The sequence below is a fragment of the Cyclopterus lumpus genome, chromosome 8 (genome assembly GCF_009769545.1).
Source record: "Cyclopterus lumpus isolate fCycLum1 chromosome 8, fCycLum1.pri, whole genome shotgun sequence".
In the NCBI taxonomy this organism is placed as follows: Eukaryota; Metazoa; Chordata; class Actinopteri; order Perciformes; family Cyclopteridae; genus Cyclopterus; species Cyclopterus lumpus.
The window spans coordinates 11,581,921-11,599,930 of record NC_046973.1 but is presented as its reverse complement, the minus strand read 5'-3'; the positions used below and the strand labels follow the sequence as shown (position 1 = coordinate 11,599,930).

The 18,010-nt window shown below is 47.0% G+C and overlaps 1 protein-coding gene and 1 long non-coding RNA gene across 10 annotated transcripts in view; one reads left to right on the top strand and one right to left on the bottom strand.

Moving 5' to 3' along the window:
* tanc2a (tetratricopeptide repeat, ankyrin repeat and coiled-coil containing 2a) overlaps positions 1-18,010 on the bottom strand; it is a 43,990-nt gene that overhangs the window by 4,135 nt on the left and 21,845 nt on the right. For 8 of the 9 annotated variants that reach the window (XM_034540068.1, XM_034540070.1, XM_034540069.1 and 5 more), the window contains 23 exons: positions 16,832-16,997; positions 16,419-16,739; positions 13,958-14,083; positions 13,603-13,869; positions 12,689-12,825; positions 11,657-11,888; positions 11,387-11,559; positions 10,302-10,382; positions 10,025-10,225; positions 9,633-9,767; positions 8,622-8,818; positions 6,550-6,658; positions 5,952-6,074; positions 5,727-5,864; positions 5,508-5,606; positions 4,767-5,052; positions 3,636-3,769; positions 1,710-1,833; positions 1,167-1,342; positions 788-920; positions 552-643; positions 319-453; positions 99-199 (listed from right to left, as the gene is read on the bottom strand). In XM_034540068.1, the coding sequence (XP_034395959.1) occupies positions 99-199; positions 319-453; positions 552-643; positions 788-920; positions 1,167-1,342; positions 1,710-1,833; positions 3,636-3,769; positions 4,767-5,052; positions 5,508-5,606; positions 5,727-5,864; positions 5,952-6,074; positions 6,550-6,658; positions 8,622-8,818; positions 9,633-9,767; positions 10,025-10,225; positions 10,302-10,382; positions 11,387-11,559; positions 11,657-11,888; positions 12,689-12,825; positions 13,603-13,869; positions 13,958-14,083; positions 16,419-16,739; positions 16,832-16,997 (3,686 nt within the window). Of the gene's footprint in view, positions 1-98; positions 200-318; positions 454-551; positions 644-787; positions 921-1,166; positions 1,343-1,709; positions 1,834-3,635; positions 3,770-4,766; positions 5,053-5,507; positions 5,607-5,726; positions 5,865-5,951; positions 6,075-6,549; positions 6,659-8,621; positions 8,819-9,632; positions 9,768-10,024; positions 10,226-10,301; positions 10,383-11,386; positions 11,560-11,656; positions 11,889-12,688; positions 12,826-13,602; positions 13,870-13,957; positions 14,084-15,435; positions 15,652-16,418; positions 16,740-16,831; positions 16,998-18,010 lie in introns of those variants that run through there. The other variant, XM_034540075.1, reaches the window with a different exon arrangement.
* LOC117735443 overlaps positions 12,224-18,010 on the top strand; it is a 12,709-nt gene continuing 6,922 nt past the window's right edge. The window contains exon 1 of the long non-coding RNA XR_004609881.1: positions 12,224-12,367. This is a non-coding gene — a long non-coding RNA (uncharacterized LOC117735443). The remainder of the gene's footprint in view (positions 12,368-18,010) is intronic.

The window sequence follows — 18,010 nt, the reverse complement described above, 5'->3', positions numbered from 1 at the left end:
GCTGGATGTTGACAAAAAGACCCGTCTTGCATAATTCCTTCAAAGGGAGTGGTTAATGATTTGGCCATGGTTGGTTTGTCTTATATCGCTATGGTTACCTGCGTCCACGTTTGGCGCGGGCTCGGGCGTAAAAGGCTTCGTAGGATTTAGCTTTCAGCTGAAGCGCCTTGGTGGCAAAATCCTCCGCCAGGCCAAAATCCTGCAAGAAGATAGAAAATAATTCACAATAACGTGTTAGAAGGTCGGGTCATTTTCCGACCATAGGATGTTGTGATGATGCATCTCCAGTGTAATGGAGGGAGATAGAAGGAGACTCACGTTCATCTTGCGGTGGCAGCGAGACAGGTTGAGCAGCACGCACACCCTCAGCTGTCTGGACGTCTTCAGCCCGTCCCCGGGAAACTTCTGGAGAGCCGACTGATAGGAGTGAGCAGCCTCCCTCACTTTACCTTGCTACAAATACACACACAGAATACGTACAATATCAGATACATGTATGTGTGTGTGCGCATCTGATTACATGCGAGTTTGCCTGCGCTTGTGTGTGTTACCTTGTACAGTCGATCTCCCTCTTGGATCAGTTTACTGAGCAGAACCATTAAGATGTCTGGTTTAGAGGTTGCCATGGCCCAGGTCGCTGGTCCTACACACACACACACACGCACACACACACACACACAATATGCCCATAAAAGTCAATTTCTGCCATCAAACATTCCCTGTAAGTATCTCTAATTGCAAAAACGACATGAATTATGGGCACAGCTTGACTGAGTCACGTTTCTACCTATCTTGGCTCCCTTTTTGAGCAGAGCGATGACGGCCGAAGTGTTTCTGCAGCCGACCGCCCGGTCAAGAGGACGCATGCCGCTGCAGTCCACATGCTCCACCGACGCACCGTGATCCACCAGGTGCTGCACCTGATGCAGAATAGGACACAAAGAAAGGCAACGTTTAGCATGTTTTATTAATATAAAAAGACTTGTGTCTTTCTTAGCTAAAATAATCAGCTTTTTGTTTTGCTATTATCAATAAATACTAATAAGAAGAAAGTGCCCGTTTAGCTTTGAATATAGACACATCACAGACTCAAAACAGGTAAGGTAGGGACAGACACACCAATTCTATAATGTGGGAAACACGACAACCGCATTCGTTTTACATACCACTTCTGGGTCACCGCGGAACGCTGCCAGATCCAGAGGTGTCCGTCCGCTGCGGTCGACGTGGGTTGTGGCTGCACCTCGCTCCACCAGCTCTCTGACCACTGGGAGCTGGCCTTTCAGACACGCCCAGCTCAGTGGTGTTAAGCCTTCCCTGTCAGTCTGGTCGAGAGAGGCTCCTGGAGACAGAGAGAGGTGGATTAATGTGTATATATCAGTGTACATTGGCGTCGCCATGGATGGATACTGCCCCTACAGATTAAGGGTGCCCCCTATAGCGGGATGGGGCCCCAATGGATAGATGGAATGCGCTCCTATGCAAGGATGGCGCCCCTATGAATGGATGGTGCACCTATGGACTGATGGCGCTCCGAAGGATGGATGCCAAACTTATGCATTAATGGCACCCCTATGGATTGCTTGCCCCCCCCCCCCCCCCCCCCCTCTATGGATGGACATTTGCCTATTGCCCCCACGCCTAGGGCCGACTCTACTTGAACCTATTGTTGATGTTATTGTTAATACTGTCGATGCAAGGGTGGTTACCATGATCCAGTAGCAGCTGGGCTGTGGTTATATGTCCCTCCGAGGCTGCCGTCATCAGGGATGTTCGACCCTGCTGGTCCACCATGTTCACCTCCACCCCATGACTCAATAAGAGCTCCACCACCTGATCCAGAGACAGAAGCTCAATCTCTCCCCTCTCTCTCTCTCTCTCTCTCTCTCTCTCTCTCTCTCTCTCTCTCTCTCTCTCTCGTGAGCTGAGAATGGTTGTGTGAGTAAATGGTGTTTTTTGACTGTTTTTCTTGTTGAAAGTGGTCGACAGAGATTGGTGTATGTTGTAGTGCGTGTTGGGTTACTGTGTGCACAAGGTTTTTTTTTTGTTTTTTTTTGTGTGCCTGTTGGCGCGCGTTAGCATCGTGCTAACGCCGCTGGTTGTCGCGCCGGTCTTCGTGTGCTCGGTGGATGACTGCAGTCTGGTGGTGGGTCACGGCAGCGTTAAGTCCGCCGCCCGCATGAACAGCGCGGTCGTGATTTTCCTCGACAGCATGGAGAAGGTGAGCACGGTGGCGGCTAAAGGCATCGTGGTGAAGGGCACGGTGGTGCCGGTTCTGCCGCTGGTAACACCGGCGGTCAGAGTCACGGTGGACAACGTGCCCCCTTTTATTAGGGACAAGGTTTTGCTCGGAGAGCTGGTGAGACATGGGAGGGTGGTTTCGCAGGTGAGCAAGGTCTCCTCAAGGTGCAGGTCTCCCCTGCAGAAACACGTGTCGCTGAATAACAGGAGTGAGGAGCTCAACCTCGTCATCAGGACCAGAGTCGAGGAATTCGATTATGTGTTTTATGTGACCTCTGGAAACAGGAAGTGTTTCAGGTGTGGACGTGAGGGGCATCAGGCCAGGGAGTGCCCAAGCAAACGGTCAGCTGAGCGAGGCGGCTGCTGAGGGAGGGGCAGGGAGGGGCCCAGCAGGGTGAAGCGGGGGTTCAGTAGGGGCAGGGTGGGGCTCACGAGGGTGAAGGAGAAGGGGCAGAGGTGGCCCAGGAAGTGGAGGAAGAGAGGGCAGAGGTGGTCCAGCAGGTGGGGGATAGGGGGACAGAGGTGGTCCAGGAAGTGGTGGAGGAGAGGGCTGGAGTGTCTCAGCAGGTGGAAGATGAGGGGGCAGGGAAGGAAAGCTGTGGGCGGGAGGCGGATGTCGAGTGGACGGATGGTGAGGTTGACATGGAGGAGGATGAGGAGACGGTGAGTCAGGCTGAAAAGGAAGAGCAGGGAGGACGAGGAAAGCTCACAGGCCAAGAAGGGAGCTTCGGGCAAAGGGGACGAGGAGTCTGAGTCTGAGTCCAGTATGGAGGAGGACTCCTTTTCTGATGAAAGTGAGGAGTGCCCAGGCTTGTACAGTGTGGACAGATTAAAGGGGTTTCTAGGCAGGACTAAGAACCAGAGGATCACTTCTCTGACTTGCCGAGGCTTGTTAGGTCCATTCGGCTCCACATGGCCAATAAGGCCGTGAAAAGTTTTACTGATCGGGAGGGCTATAGGTTGAGGAAGATAGCTCATACTGTTGGAGTATGAGGCGTATTTGACACGCAAGGACCGAGTTCCAGAGGAGCGACCCTGCGGAGACTGACGGAGGTTGCCGGTCCTGAACTGGGAGGCGTGTCGGCAGTGGCTTCCCTGTTACGAGGACGAGACGCAGATGCTGCAGGAGGAGGAAGCTCCAGACTCCACGGAGGCTTAAACTGAATAGGGTCTCAGGACCACCTCTCAGGGACACAGATGGTGTTGAAGATTTATTTGTTGTTCTATTTAGTTAATGTGATTACAATGTGTCTGTTTGTTCGTATTGTTTATGTAAAATAAAGGTTTTCTCTCTCTCTCTCTCTCTCTCTCTCTCTCTCTCTGTCTCTGTCTGTGTGTGTGTGTGTGTGTGTGTGTGTGTGTGTGTGTGTGTGTGTGTGTGTGTTCCACTGTACCTGCAAGTGGCCACGTCTCACAGCGCTAAAAAGGGGAGCCATACTCCGCCTGTTGCATTGCTCAACGGCAGCCCCCTGATCCAACAACAAGCGGCAGACAGACAGCCGGCCGCTTCCTGCCGCTGCCGTCAAAGCTGACAGAGACACAGACAGACAGTTGGAGACAGGTTTCCTATATGTGCACATGCAAGGTCTTATCAAAATTGTATCAAATGGGGGTTAGTGGTAAAAATGTATTATATTTGTTATGAACCTGTGAAACTGAGGCTGATGTTGAAACTGAGGCTGCTGCCGAGGCTGGGAGATTTGTACTGTAGTGTTAAGCATCCACCAGTAGAGGTCAGTGATGGGTAGTAAAGCAGCAACTGACTGAAAGTTGATCTTATTTACTTTGTGGTAGTACTGCCAGAAATGGCAAAGTAACCTTACTTCATGTTTTTTGGCAGTCACCGTTTAGGTTTTTGGTCTTTGCCATCTTGTTTTAGTTTTTAGGATACAAACGAACGCTGTATAAGACAATTTTAGGCAACCAAAGTGTTACAATTGATTTTTGTGGAAAAACACTGAAAAGGGTTAAAGCATCCCCTGCTTTATGGTCTGCTTGTCTCTAAATGGATCATCATTTTTAAATGAACATCATGCTGTATTGAAGAAGACTAGAAACTATAGATTGATACCATAAACTCATGTTTACAATGTTTACTGAGAGAATAAATAAAGAGAGAAGTAGTCATTTTATATAGACTTCTATACAACCAGAGGAGTCGCCCCCTGGTGGTCAGTAGAGAGAATGCAGCTTTAAGACACTTCAGCATTAGCTTCACTTTACAGAATCGGACGTTGCAGCCGGGCGTCGCCGAGGGGTTTGTGAACACTGTAATCCAACACTACCCAAGTAACAAATACAAACGGATAAACTGCAGCACTTCAAATGATTTTAAATATATAATTTATATATATATATATATATATATATATATATATATATATATATATATATATATATATATGTTTTATGTTTTATACATTTGTAACAAATATACAGATGTGGTAGTAAAATATTAGTAGTTATGACTAGTGGCTTAGTATTCCTGCAGCGTGAAAATTCGCGGCAGACAGTTCTTGCAGTACCTGTCTCTCCCCACAGACTGTCGGGTGTGTTGATCTCAGGTCTCTCCTCCTCATCCTCGTCTTCCTCCGGAAGATCCAGGAGGTACGACACGACCTCAGCGTGACCCGCGCTGGCCCCTGCGATCAGAGCCTGCTGCACTGCTTGGCACCGGCTCGCCCCCCTCTGGCCGCAGCAGGAAGAGCAGCTCCAGTCCGCGCGCCTCAACAGGAAGCGCAGCACCTCGAGGCGGCCCCGCTGAGCCGCGTGCACTAGCACGCACCGGCCCGAGCTGTCCACATGGCCGGCCTACAGGGCAACGGGGACGAGGGAGAGAATAAGAGGAGGCTCCCTGTGCACCCGGGACAATGCAAAGCTCTGAGGCCGGGGACAACGGTGCGAACAAGCCTGAAAGTTAGGTCTTCGACCTAAACACCTACAATTGCGTGGCTACAATAAACAGCGGAACTACTGGCTGTGCCAAAGGGGTTCAAGATTTTTAAGAGACAATGGAAATCTGTCAACTCAATGTCCAGTTATTTACTAGTATTTAGACTCTCAGGACACCAAGACCTGTTTTTGAAGACATGAATTCCATTTGTTATTATTCTCAATGAGGTTAATTCTACTATAGGTATACACACACACAAACACACACATATGATACATATGACACTGGAAGGCACTTAAGTGTATATTCTGCACATGGTGGCTTTAAATCTTCTCATGCACAACATCTAGCAGGCAGACAGGTAGACAGGCACCTTAGCTGTGTGCTGACTCAGCATGGTGACGATGTCCAGATGTCCAGCCGCTGCGGCGAATCCCAGTGCGGTCAAACCGTCCTGTGACTGAGCATCCACCTGGAAAAAACAACACAGAAAGACACGTTTGGTTGCGATATTGACACAAACTTACCATCCCAACCTCACACAATGTTTACATACAAAACTTAAAAAAAATATATATATATTTTTTTGTACTTTGGCGCCAAGGTCGAGCAGCAGCGCCACGGCATCACTGTGGCCCAGGTGAGCATGGACACACAGCAGGGGGGCGTTGTTGAGGACATCGCTACGGACATCCACATCAGCCCCGCCCATAATCAGCAACCTGCTCACCTGGACAAGTAGGGAGTCGAGTTACAGTCCGTTACACCTGTATTAGCAAATGTGTGTGTGTGTGTGTGTGTGTGTGTAAAATGTTACCTTGATGTTGGGGGTGTAAAGATTGCGCAGCGACGAGAGAGCAGGGCTCAGGCTCTCCGTGCTGTAGGACAGCCACAGCCCCTGAAGAACTGAAGAGGAAACGCCAAGTTTCCTACTCAGACCCTAAGGAGACGAGAATTGATGCCACAGAAACAAAATAATGAGACTTGCTGGCAAACTGTTAAGAGGTTAACGTGAACGTGGCACTCGCTTCACACTCGACACACACGGCTCCAGCTAGCTAACACGACACATGGAATTCCAGTGAGGAATGGCATACAATTAAGAACAATTTGCATAAAAATAAGTGAAGTTATCATGAATATAAGTAACGTTATCTTAAAAGTAAGTACGACTGTAAACTCATGTTCAATGTTTACTGATGTAATAAATCAAGTGAGAAGTAATTTCCCCATAGACTTCTATACAATAAGACTTCTTATTGCAACTCGAGGAGTCGCCCCCTGATGTTCAGTAGAGAGAATGTACATTTTAAGACACTTTGGCATCGGCTTCGCTTGACAGAAATCGGAGGTTGCCGTGTGATACTGAGCCACTTGCAGACTGTGTGCGTGCGCATGTGTGTGTGCGTGCTCACCTTGTAGATATGAGCCTTCAGGATGTGATGTCCAAGCTCCAGCGTCTCCTGTCGGTTCAACTTTCCTTCCTGTCGGCAGAGCCAGAATGCCAGGAGAGTGTGACCGCTCCTGGAGAGACAAAACAGACAGCTTAATGTAGAGATCTCTCTCTCTGGTAGCTGAGAGCGTGTTTTTTTATTACTATTGTCTCTTTTTTTCACCGGGTAGTGTGGGGGATAAGAGCGGGTAGCGGGGTGTAGGTTTCACGGGGTTGTGTGTGTGGGTTGGCGGGTGTAGTGTGTTTGTGTTTGTGTCGGTGTGCAGCCGAGCAGCGCGTGCTGCTCGCCGTGCTAAACACTAGCATGGAGCTGCACTACTTAACCAGGAGACACGGGATCCGAATTTTACCCGGGTTCCCGTGCTCGGTGGAGGACTGCAGCCTCGCGGTGGGGGTGCTGGTCGGTCATCTTCCTGGACAGCGTGAGTAAGGCCGACGCGGTGGTGGAGAGCGGGGTCGTGGTGTCCGACACGCACGTCCCCGTCTCTCCTCTGTACACACCGGCGGTTAAAGTGACGGTGTCGAATGTTCCTCCGTTCGTGAAGGACGAGGCTTTGGTGGGGGAACTGTCCAGGTATGGGAGGGTTATTTCCCAGGTGAGGAAGCTGTCCTCTGGGTTCAGGTCTCAGCTCCAAAGACACGTGGTGTCTCACCGGAGACAGCTGTTCATGGTCCTCAATGACAGGAACGGGGTCCTGAACACCTCATTCAGAATGAGAGTGGAGGGGTGTGTGTATGTCTGTTTCGCAACGTCAGACGACATGAAGTGTTTTAGTTGTGGGAGGGAGGGACACCAGAGCAGGGCCTGTCCTCAGAAGACATCTGGTGGACAGGACGGCGCCGAGGGGAACCCGACCGAGAGAGACACTGGGGAGGACGGAGGGGACAAGGAGGGAGGCCAGGAGGAGGCGGGTGGGGTGCAGGAGGGGAGCACAGAGGGGGGAAGTGGGGGGCAGGAGGGGGGCACAGAGGGGAGACGTGGGGCGCAGGAGGGGAGCACTGAGGGGGGATGTGGGGTGAAGGAGGGGAGCACGGAGGGGGGATGTGGGGCACAGGAGGGGGGATGTGGGGTGCAGGAGGGGAGCACAGTTGGGGGAAGTGGGGTACAGAAGGGGGTCACAGAGGGGGGAAGTGGGGTACAGCAGGTGGAGGAAGAAGGGGCAGAGGTGGTCCAGCAGGTGGAAGATGAGGGGGCAGGGAAGGAGAAACGTGGGCAGGAGGCTGATGTCGAGTTGACAGACGGTGAGGTTGTCACGGAGGTGGATGAGGAGAAGAGTCAGGCTCACCGTCTGAAGAGGAAGAGTAGGGAGGATGAGGAAAGCTTGCAGGCTAAGAAGGGGGCTTCGGGCAAAGGGGACGAGGAGTCTGAGGCCAGTTTGGAGGAGGACTCCTACTCTGATGTTGAGGGTGACTCCTTTGATGACGAGATGGAGAGCCCAGGAGTGTACAGCGTGGGCAGGATAAGGGGGTATCTTGACAGGACCAAGAACCAGAGGATGGTGATAGAGAACCACTTCTCTGATATGCCGAGGCTTGCTAGGTCCATTAGGCACCACATGGCCGGTAAAGCAGGTAAAAGCTTTACAAAGCAGGAGGGCTACAGACTGAGCAAGATAGAGCAGAAGGTGGAGAGAGTGCTAAGGGAGTGTGGGGAGGCCCTGCAGAGACTTCCAGAGGCGACGGTGGCTTCCCTGCTCCGAGGACGAGAGGGAGAGGCTGCAGGAAGAGGAGAAGGACGGGACGTAGAGGCTGCAGGAGGAGAAGGACGGGACGGAGAGGCTGCAGGAGGAGGAGAAGGACGGGACGGAGAGGCTGCAGGAGGAGGAGAAGGATGAGAAGGAGATGCTGCAGGAGGGTGGAAAAAGAGGAAACTCCCGACTCCATACTGAGTGGGGTCTCAGGACCACCTCTCAGGGACACAAAGGATGTTGAGGGTTTTTGTTGTTGTGTTTAGTTAGTTAATGTGTCTGTATGTTCGTATTGTTCTATGTAAAAATAAAGGTTTTGTAAAATCAAATCTCTCTCCCCGTGTACCTGGGGTCGCAGAGGAACCTGTCATCCTGACCCTCCTCTCTCCACATCAGCCACTCCCTGAAGGAGGCATGGTTTAGCATCCTGCTGCCGTCGCTCAGCCACAGCAGCAAGGAGGAGAGCTGCTCCAGACGGTGCGCAAACTCCCCCCAGTGCAGCGTCCCGCCGGTCAGAGCGCTGGCGTTCACCACCTCGAACAGCTGGAGGAGGATTCAAGAGTCATTCATTGTCAATATGCAAAAAAACAGGGATGCACAACGAAATGCAACCGTAGCCCATTTGCAACACAAGAAAAACATGAAAGGCAAAAACCTAATGAAAACAGTTGTGCATTTCTTTGAATTTGCAGTCACATTTCAAGTGTTTTCGTATTCCATTTTCAAAATGTTGAAGATATGTCAACAACTCATGGTGTGTTCACACACACACACACACACACACACACACACACACACACACACACACACACACACACACACACACACACACACACACACACACACACAACGTTTAGATTCTCCTGTCGTCCCTGTAGTCACTGACATCATTGAATCAGAAAATACCTCAGAAAACAAGCATCTTAAAAGTTGTTTGCATGTGGCAATTACTTTTTACAAATAGACATTAATCCGTAGTTATTTTGGCATCCTTTTAAACCGTTAAATCACAGCATGTCTGGTCATTTTGAGTTCATACCGTCGTAGTAAACCAGTCGACGCCTAGCATGAACAAACAGTTACCGCGTTACAGTCAGACCTGTGCTTAAGTAACACAAGGCTAATGTTCGCTTTCTGTTCGGTCTGAACAGGTCGGACCAACTTCAACACTGACAACAGTCTACAGCCTGAATGCAAGCAGCTGTATGAGGCTGTACTTTTGGCACAGCAATGCTGTTAGCTCACTGCTAACGACAGCATTCTGGGCGCTGATGGCACTAGTTCTGCAGCAGGCATTCAGTCTAAATGACCAGATGATGGCGCTGGAGGAAAGGTTAAGGTTGTTGCAGTGTAATACCTGCTGGTCGGTCAGTGGGTGCAGCGACGCCACAGTAACGTTGAGCAGCGGCAGAACTCTCTGAAAGGACGACTGGGTCGGAAACCGCATGTTGAGCTGCAGCAGGTAGACTTCTGCTAGACTCACGGGGACCACCTACACACACACACACACGGCTCAACTTCAACTGCTTTCAATGCAAATCCCAGACAAGAGCTCACATGGAAACATGACATTTTATTACTTTTCTTTTTTGAATCAGTTTAGTTTTTAGAATTAGGTAGGCTAGCACACTTTTTCTAGAAGGTTTATCTACAAAGCAGGTTATTATCTACTATATCTGACTCGCCTGTATTTTCCTACAATCCTTGTTTTATTCCCCCTCGACCCCTCCTTCCCCACCCATTCCTCACCTTGAAGCTGGAACTCTTCAGGACCAGGTATCCACCCTCTATCAGATCCAGGGTCAGTTTCAGATAGAGGTACGAGCCCTTGCTGAGGCTCTTCAGGTGGCCGATCAGCTTGGCCAGCGCCGTGTTGTCGAGGCGACCATTGCTCAGCGACACATTGCTCTGGATCTCTGCACTGCTGTGGATACGCTGCATTAGGTAACCCTAAGTAAGAAAAAAGGTGTGAAGATGTCCAGATAGACAGAGAGACAGACAGACAGGCAGACTGTGTAGATGTTACCTGCAGGTCCTGGTCTATGGCGTTGTTCTCCTCCATCCTGTCCAGAGAGATGCAGTGAAAAGGTAGAGAACGAGCAATGTCCTGAAAAACAACACAGTGAAACAGATTTAGTTTAGGTTTGTTGTCTGTCAAAGGGGTCTTAAATATTCACTTGATGCACAGTGTTAGTGTTATTACTTAAAGTATGATAAGAAAAACATATTTATTCCTATCAGTCATAACCCTGCTAGCTTTTTAATATACTTTAAATGTCACTTTAAATGTCGCAAGGTAAAAAACGCTGACATTTAGCAAATACACTGCTATCTCGGGTAACGTTGCCTAAAGCTGCTTGAGTGAAAACCTTCCAACAGAGCAGGACACAGCCCGTAACGCTAGCTTAATCTCTAATAGCATCTAGAACAAGCTTCTACCCAGTGGAGAAAAAAAATACCATGTTTTGGTCGAGAACGAACATGGCCCTTTTTTACAAGCTAATGGAATGACTTGTCTCTTTATCTTGGCGGCAATGTTTTACTTTTATACTGTAAACTAGTAATGTTCGCTTAACTTTACTAGTATAAACTAGTTATGCTAATGTGCGCTTAACTTTACTACTGTAAGCTAGTTATGCTAATGTTCGCTTAACTTTACTACTATAAACTAGTTATACTACCATTCACTTTACTTATGTAAACTAGTTATGCTAACATTCAGCTAACTTTACTACTATAAACTAGTTACAGCAGATAAACACACAATTTAAAGCATTCCTCATGCTTGAACTCTTTGAATTGGGTTTGTTTTTTTTGCTCTTTGTGCCATGTTTTATTTTTGGAAAGGATAAAGAAAAAGATGCTTTAAAGTGTTTCTCTCTACACCCCTGTGAACACTGTGGAGAAGTATAAAGCTTTAAAAAAAAGAAGAAGATGAAAATCAAACACAATCCTCTGATCTAAAATGTTACTGTAGTATTGCTTTCATTAACTGTTTGATTTTTGAAAGGAATTTGTAGACAGTCACCACAAATTGTGAGCCTAAATGCAGCTTTAATAAATGCATACTTTAGCTTACTCTGAGTTCCCATTTTTTGTGGGTGGTTATACCTGCTGACCGGTCCTGACAGTGGTTATGACCTTCAACCAGGAAGGAAATTTCTGGACGTTTCTGGAAAGGAAGGAAGTCAGTGCGTCGCCATAGTCCGGCCGGTGGAACTCTGCCTCATTCAGCCCATCAATCAGTATAATAAGCCCCGCCCCGTCTATGTGCAACTTTCTCTCTGGAAAAAAAACAAAATAGAACAGAACACATTAAGTATTATATCCCTGGCTTTTGCAGAAGAGAAGCCAGCAGAATACAGAGCATCCCCAATGTACCTCTGTAGAGAGCCTCCAGTGGTTGTAGTATTCCTTTCTGGAAGGTGGCGCTCGGATCCTGGATGCAGGAACGCAGACTGAGTGTGCTCTGTAGCTGTGGCGTGCGGTGCAGCAGCTCCCGATAGGCCGACAGCTGGGGGGCGTTACTTAGCATCGCCGCCATGTTGTGGACGAACTCCGGGACCAGGCAGGTGTGACAGTTATCAGCTTGACAGAAATGATACGCGACTACCTGCGAGGTCAGACAGGAAGAGATGATTTGCATGAGTTTGTTGTTAAGTAGTATAATATTATTACTCTAATACCTTTACGGATAGCAATAGCGGTGCATGTAGATGGTAGCTCCCATGAATTTTGCTACATTTTTCTTTAGTACTGGAGCGTTTATGGTAAATGACAGACTCATCAACATTGGAGACGGTAACGTAGGAATTGGATTAATTCATGGGGAGTCGACCTTGAGATGATCACCACCCGCGGCCGACCACCCAGCGAGACCTGCCCGACCAAACGCTACTGAAAGCAGCTCGAGAGGGGGCAGAGCCGAGCTTGAAGCTAAGCTAGCACAGAGAAAGGAAACAGGGGGAAACAGGGGGAAACAGCTAGCCAAAGTTGTGGTTTTTCTACGGACTATTTCTTGGCCGAGTGCAGTGACTTCCCTGTGTATTCGCTGGTTGCCTGGCAGCCTGAAGGCAATGACAAAACCTAAATGTGAGTAATGACGTGTTCATTTGGAAATTTTAGAGGTGAAGGTGGGTGGATTGCGTTACCATTGAAAAAAAGTCCCGCCCCTTTCTCCAGTCTTAATACTAAGATGTAAGCTAAACTAAGCTAAGCTAAACTAAGCTAAGCTAAGCCTCCTCAAGCTCCAGGTACACATTTACCACAGGCTGACAAGAAAGCAACTAACTTTACTGAAGGAAATGTAGTGCACTGTGTTCATAATAACATAAAATGCTATTACATTTATATTCAATAAAAAAAAAAGAAGAGGACTTAAGTGCATGTACTGGCAGCAAGTGGGGATGGTACCTGTGCTGCAAGTCTCCTCAGTGCCTCCTCTTGTCTCCTCCTGATCTCCGGAGTCCCCGGACAGCTTCCTCCACCTCCTTCGTCTCCCCCTCCTCCTCTTCCCAGGGAGTCGTGGGAGAAAGAAACGGCCTCTGCATCTGGAGTGAGGGATTATTAAGAATATTTCCACATTTTGAAATCTCAGTAAAGACACACGCCCCCTCTGTCTTTCTCTCTGGCCGCTGCCTTCTTTACTTTGCTTTTTTATCCACTGCATGATTTAATGGGTTTTCCTGCTGGTTGGCTCAGCCGTGAGTGTGGTTGCTGGTTGTGAGTTGGGCTGATTTTATTGGGTTCTGCATGATGACTCAGCCTTCTCTTACAGACTGACCAAGGTTGCCTTCATGGCTGGAATAACTCACTGGGGATCCTTTGGCAAGCATGCAACCTTGGCTCCTGCCAACAATTTACTATGTCCCCTTCAAGCACTGTAAAATATTCAGCTAACAATGGAACAATTCTAAAGCAACATTTTTATTCTATTTTTTTATGTACTACTCCGAGTACATGTTCTTACAGGTTTGCCTTCACGTCGAGTTTAAACTGACTGTAAATCATTTAGCCTGCTTCATTAGGGTGGGCTGAAGCGAAGGTTGCTGGTTCGAATAGACCAAACAAAAATCTGGAAATATGACAGCTGGCAAACAGAGCGTTGTATTCTATTCCACGTTATCCTATTCCAAGTTATACATTTGGAATCATTGTTTTTGTAATTTCTTTATATTGGCTTTAAAATGTGAAATTATAGTGGAGGATATAGAGAAAATAAATAGTAATCTGCTACAAAAGTAATATGTTTGGGGGACATCTACAGTGGATTCAAGCCCCCAGAAAGAAGCAAAAGTTGACAAAAACGATAATTTAACAATGCGTACGTTTAGCCGCGGTCTGGTTGCTGGTGGCAGTTGGAGACATGCGGTTTCCATGACAACTGAGCGCCACCAGACGGGCGACGATAGCCGTTTTGCCGAAGCCCATGTTGCCCACAATCACTACGCCCCGACTGGTTGCCGGGTCGCCACTACGAAGACAAGTGTCCACTTCCTGGAAGAGCCACTCCCTGCCGGTGAAGAGCCAATCAGACGAGAGACCTGGTACCTGGAAGTTGAGGGGCTTCAGGTTGAGGGAGGGAGTGAAACTAACTGCAGGAGAAGAGGCGAAGAGGAGTATTGTAATACCGTTTGTAAAATAGCATAGCTTTGTTTTGTTTATGAGTTTGTATGCGTTTACCTCTGTGGTCCTGTTGACTACGACTCCCAGAATTCTGCCTGGGCATTCTGAGGGACGTCCTTGAAGGGATGTGTCTCTGCTGCTCATCCAGATAGGAGAGATCTTTAAGGTGGGCAGAACTGGTGGCTGGAGTGAGAGAATAATAGAGAAAGTTTGGTATGCTATAAACAAAGTTTTAGATTGACACAAAAACCCTTTTGGTTGAATCATCAATCCCCCCCAAAAAATGGTATCTAGTTCTTTGATAAAAAATGTCGATACGATATGTAAGGAGAGAACGTTATTACAACTTATAAGGGGGCATTTTGGTCTAAAAAATATGTTAAATAGGTTTAAATCAAAAATGAAATAGAGTTTATTAGAGATGCTTGCTTACCCAAATTGAAATAGAGAAAATAAATAGCTAATTTTCAGTGCTGTCGGGATCTTTTATACTAACTAGGCTATAAAAGAGAGATAGTCTTTCCGCTGCTCTGTATTAAATTGTTTGCTAGCTTGCGAAAGTGTTTTAAATGTGGCTCCCGTTTTAGTTGTCGGACTGGCTTCTTCTCCAGCTTTCGAATAACAAAAGGTGAAAATGTGGCCTAAAACCGACTAAATATGGCTAAGGTATGTTTTTAGCCTCACTGATAGCCCGAAATGCCTTTTGCTACCGAGACATTGTTGATCACTCTCGGTCTACCAGCAGATAAGGAGGAGTGAGGAGTCAGCCGTCAATAACTGCATAACACAGTCAATAACATGTAAGTATGATTCACCTCAATCACGAGAGGTCCTTGAGCCTACAGTCATACAAATATTAGACTGATGGGTCCGGTAGTATTTCAGATTAACCCAGGACAGACACACGCATGCTCACACTCTCTCACACACACACACACACACACACTCACACACTCACACTTCTGCCTGGCGGAGATAATAATTCAAACTAATAGAACATGACCGGTACTGGATTTAAAGATACTGATATAAATATTTGAGGGTTTAAAAAACTACTGATAATATATTGTTCAATGATATATAAATATTATTACATTAAATAGATTTACATAATCCCATTAGAACAACACAAATGTGGGACTAGTTCCTGGCTTTCCAAGGTAAACTTGCAATTTGCTGATCTTATTGCTTCAGTGCCCAATGGTCAACCACAACAAATAAACCCACAACCTCTAGGAACCACTGCAGGAAGACATGAAACCAGTTATTATCTAAAAACAACCACAGACAGGGTTTTGACACAATAAAATGTCTGTTATATGCGGTTTAAGTTAAAGAAACATTGTATTCCTTTTCTTATCTATCGGTAGTGAAGGGAAGAACAGGCAGTATTTGTAGGACATTGTCCCGAGGAGTGCTGTGTCGTGATTTTCCCTACAGCCACGATGAAGCGGAATTGGAATCTCACAAAACATGCGTAAATATTGTTAACTTTGAGTTGCCTCGACTGCCGACAAAGACAGACAGACACCTACCCAAAGTTTGAGCCACTTAATCCAGTTACAATCCGCTACAGCCAAAGAGAACGCTGTTGCAGGCTGAGCCTCGTATCCTGTGCATATGTACGCATGTGTGTGCGCGTGTGTGCGCGTGTGTGTGCATGCGTGTGCGCTTTGAGAAACGTCATACATGACATTTCCTTCCTTTTTAGTTTTTATGAGACAGAGAGAGGAAAAAGAGAAAAGGGAGTATGAGTGTAATCATAGAAATCTTCCATAACATGAGGCACTGTCTTTGTTTTTCAGCCTGGTTGTTTTGTATCAACACGTCACAACCTACAAACGACTGGCGAGTGATGCGCTGATACTGTAGTATTGCAGTATTGTCTCATCAAGCCTAAAAAGATGTAATACTCATGAAGTTGCTTCATGTTATGCTGAACTGCAGCTGTGAAACAGCCGACTACTCTTTGAATCGTGTTAGTAATGAAGGTGAGGCTGCTATATAAATATGCCTCTCTATGCCTCTATTTGTTAGGAGCTCTGCTTAAACCCAGAGATCATATAATGATCATGGGTGCAAGGCTTTGTTCGCTCACTATCACTAGTGAACTCACTATGGTTGAGAGAGTGATGCATTTCCTTCCCAACAGGAAAGAGTGTGTGTGGGAGAGTGTGTGTGGGAGCACACTGCAAGACTGGAAACCACTTGAGGCACACACACACACACACACACACACATGCTAGCTAGTTAGCTCGTTGTCACTCATCTGGAAGTAGGAATGAGCTTTCCTACACTTCCTATGCTTTGTAACAGTACTACTGCACTCGTTTTAATTGTTACTGCAAAACCTCACATCAGTCCGGCTTTGCAACAGTTTGATTTTATTTATACGAAAAATGGCAACATTACACATAATAATGGTCCCCACTCTGACCAAACTGCTACGTTGATTTAAATGGGAATGTCCCTTTCTCTCTTATTCTATCTCTATGCGTCATTTCATTTTTCATCTTACCAGCAACTGAATTAGGGCGGGGCATGAGGTAGAGAGGGATGGAGTGGGTGGAGCCTGACGAGCGGGCGGAGCCAGGGGCCCAGTCAGGGTGGAGTTTGTTGAGGCTATAAGTGGAGGCGGCCATGATGTCCTCCTCCGTGTACAGGAAGCCGTCACCCGCGCTTCCTACTGCTACCATACAGGAAGAGGAGTTGGAGGCCACCACAGGCCGGACCCCTTGTTGCCAAAGATTCAGACTGCTGCCACGGCAACCGTCGACAGCATACTTAGCGCTGTCGTCCCGCTCTGCTGCCGACTCAGCGGAATAGCTGGTCAATGTGGCTGAAAGAGAGGAAAAAAATAAGAAAGAAAAGTGAATCATTTTGCAGTGAAAGGGTTTCTTTTTTTAAGAAGCTGTATCTACGGCATGTCACCTATGATGCCGCTGTCTCTGCTCTCCAGTGTTGAGGTGGGGGAAGTGACAGCGGCGTGGTTGGAGGCATGCTTGTCATTGTTGTTGCCCTCCCCTCCAGCAGGAGGCTGCAGTGTGGAACAAGGGGAGGTGCTGCTACTGGCCAGACTGGAGGAAGGAGAGATCCTCTGTGGGGAAAAAGATAAGACATTATCCTCACCTTCTTGTATATTTTCAGCCTGTATATGGAAGACACATTTTTTTAATTTAAATTTGAAAAGACAAAAGGGCATAATATGTCATTTTAAGAGTTGCTAAGAATTGTACACACAATATTTACGCAGTATTATGAGTATCTTAAATACAGTATCTAATTTACAGATCACATCAGTTTAGCAAAAGACTTATTGCTATTTGAACTGACTCAAGTAATGAATCGAAGTATGGTACTTGAGTATAATTGTATTTGGGTTTTAAGTTAAGGATATTAAATATGCTCCCAGTGTAATTCAAAAAGACAGAGTCATTATCTATGGTCGCCTAAGCCAACAGGAGCTAGTAAACTGATAACATTAGCTCCTCACCATGATGCTGTGTGACAATCTAAACTCACAAGTTGGCCAGCTGATTAGTCCCGCAAAAGGTAGGTAGCTGAAGCACCCTTGCTAAAACAAGAAACATTTTATTGATCCCAATTTTTTATTGGGCCAATTCAGTAATTCTGGGAAATTCCTTAGCTAAGTCCTCAAGCTCAAAAAGGTTTAGTTCCGGTGTCTGTACACAATGTATTTAGAGCAGTAGCCTGATGATACTCTGTCAGAGCGACTACGGAGTCCACACTGTCACTATCTGCACTCCCTGCATAAATATAACATTTTGGGAAAAACGAAGCAAATGGAAACAATGAAATTCAGGAACAACCCTGTTGCTGTAGAACCGTGTAGGTCCTTATTCAAACATTAAAAAGCAAAAGCAGCATAAGTATACATTCAGTAACTTGCATAGCATAGAAGCGCGAATGTTAGTTCAACAGGTCTTTACATAAAACGTAATGTTTTATAAACATATATCTCCTTTAGACCTCTCTAAGTAACAAGTATCACTATTAGAGGAAAGCAGATTGTTGTTGGCCCCCGGTTGGCGCTGGCCAATGTTACGCTACGATTGGCCAGTGTACGTTTAAAGAGGCGGGACTTCGAGA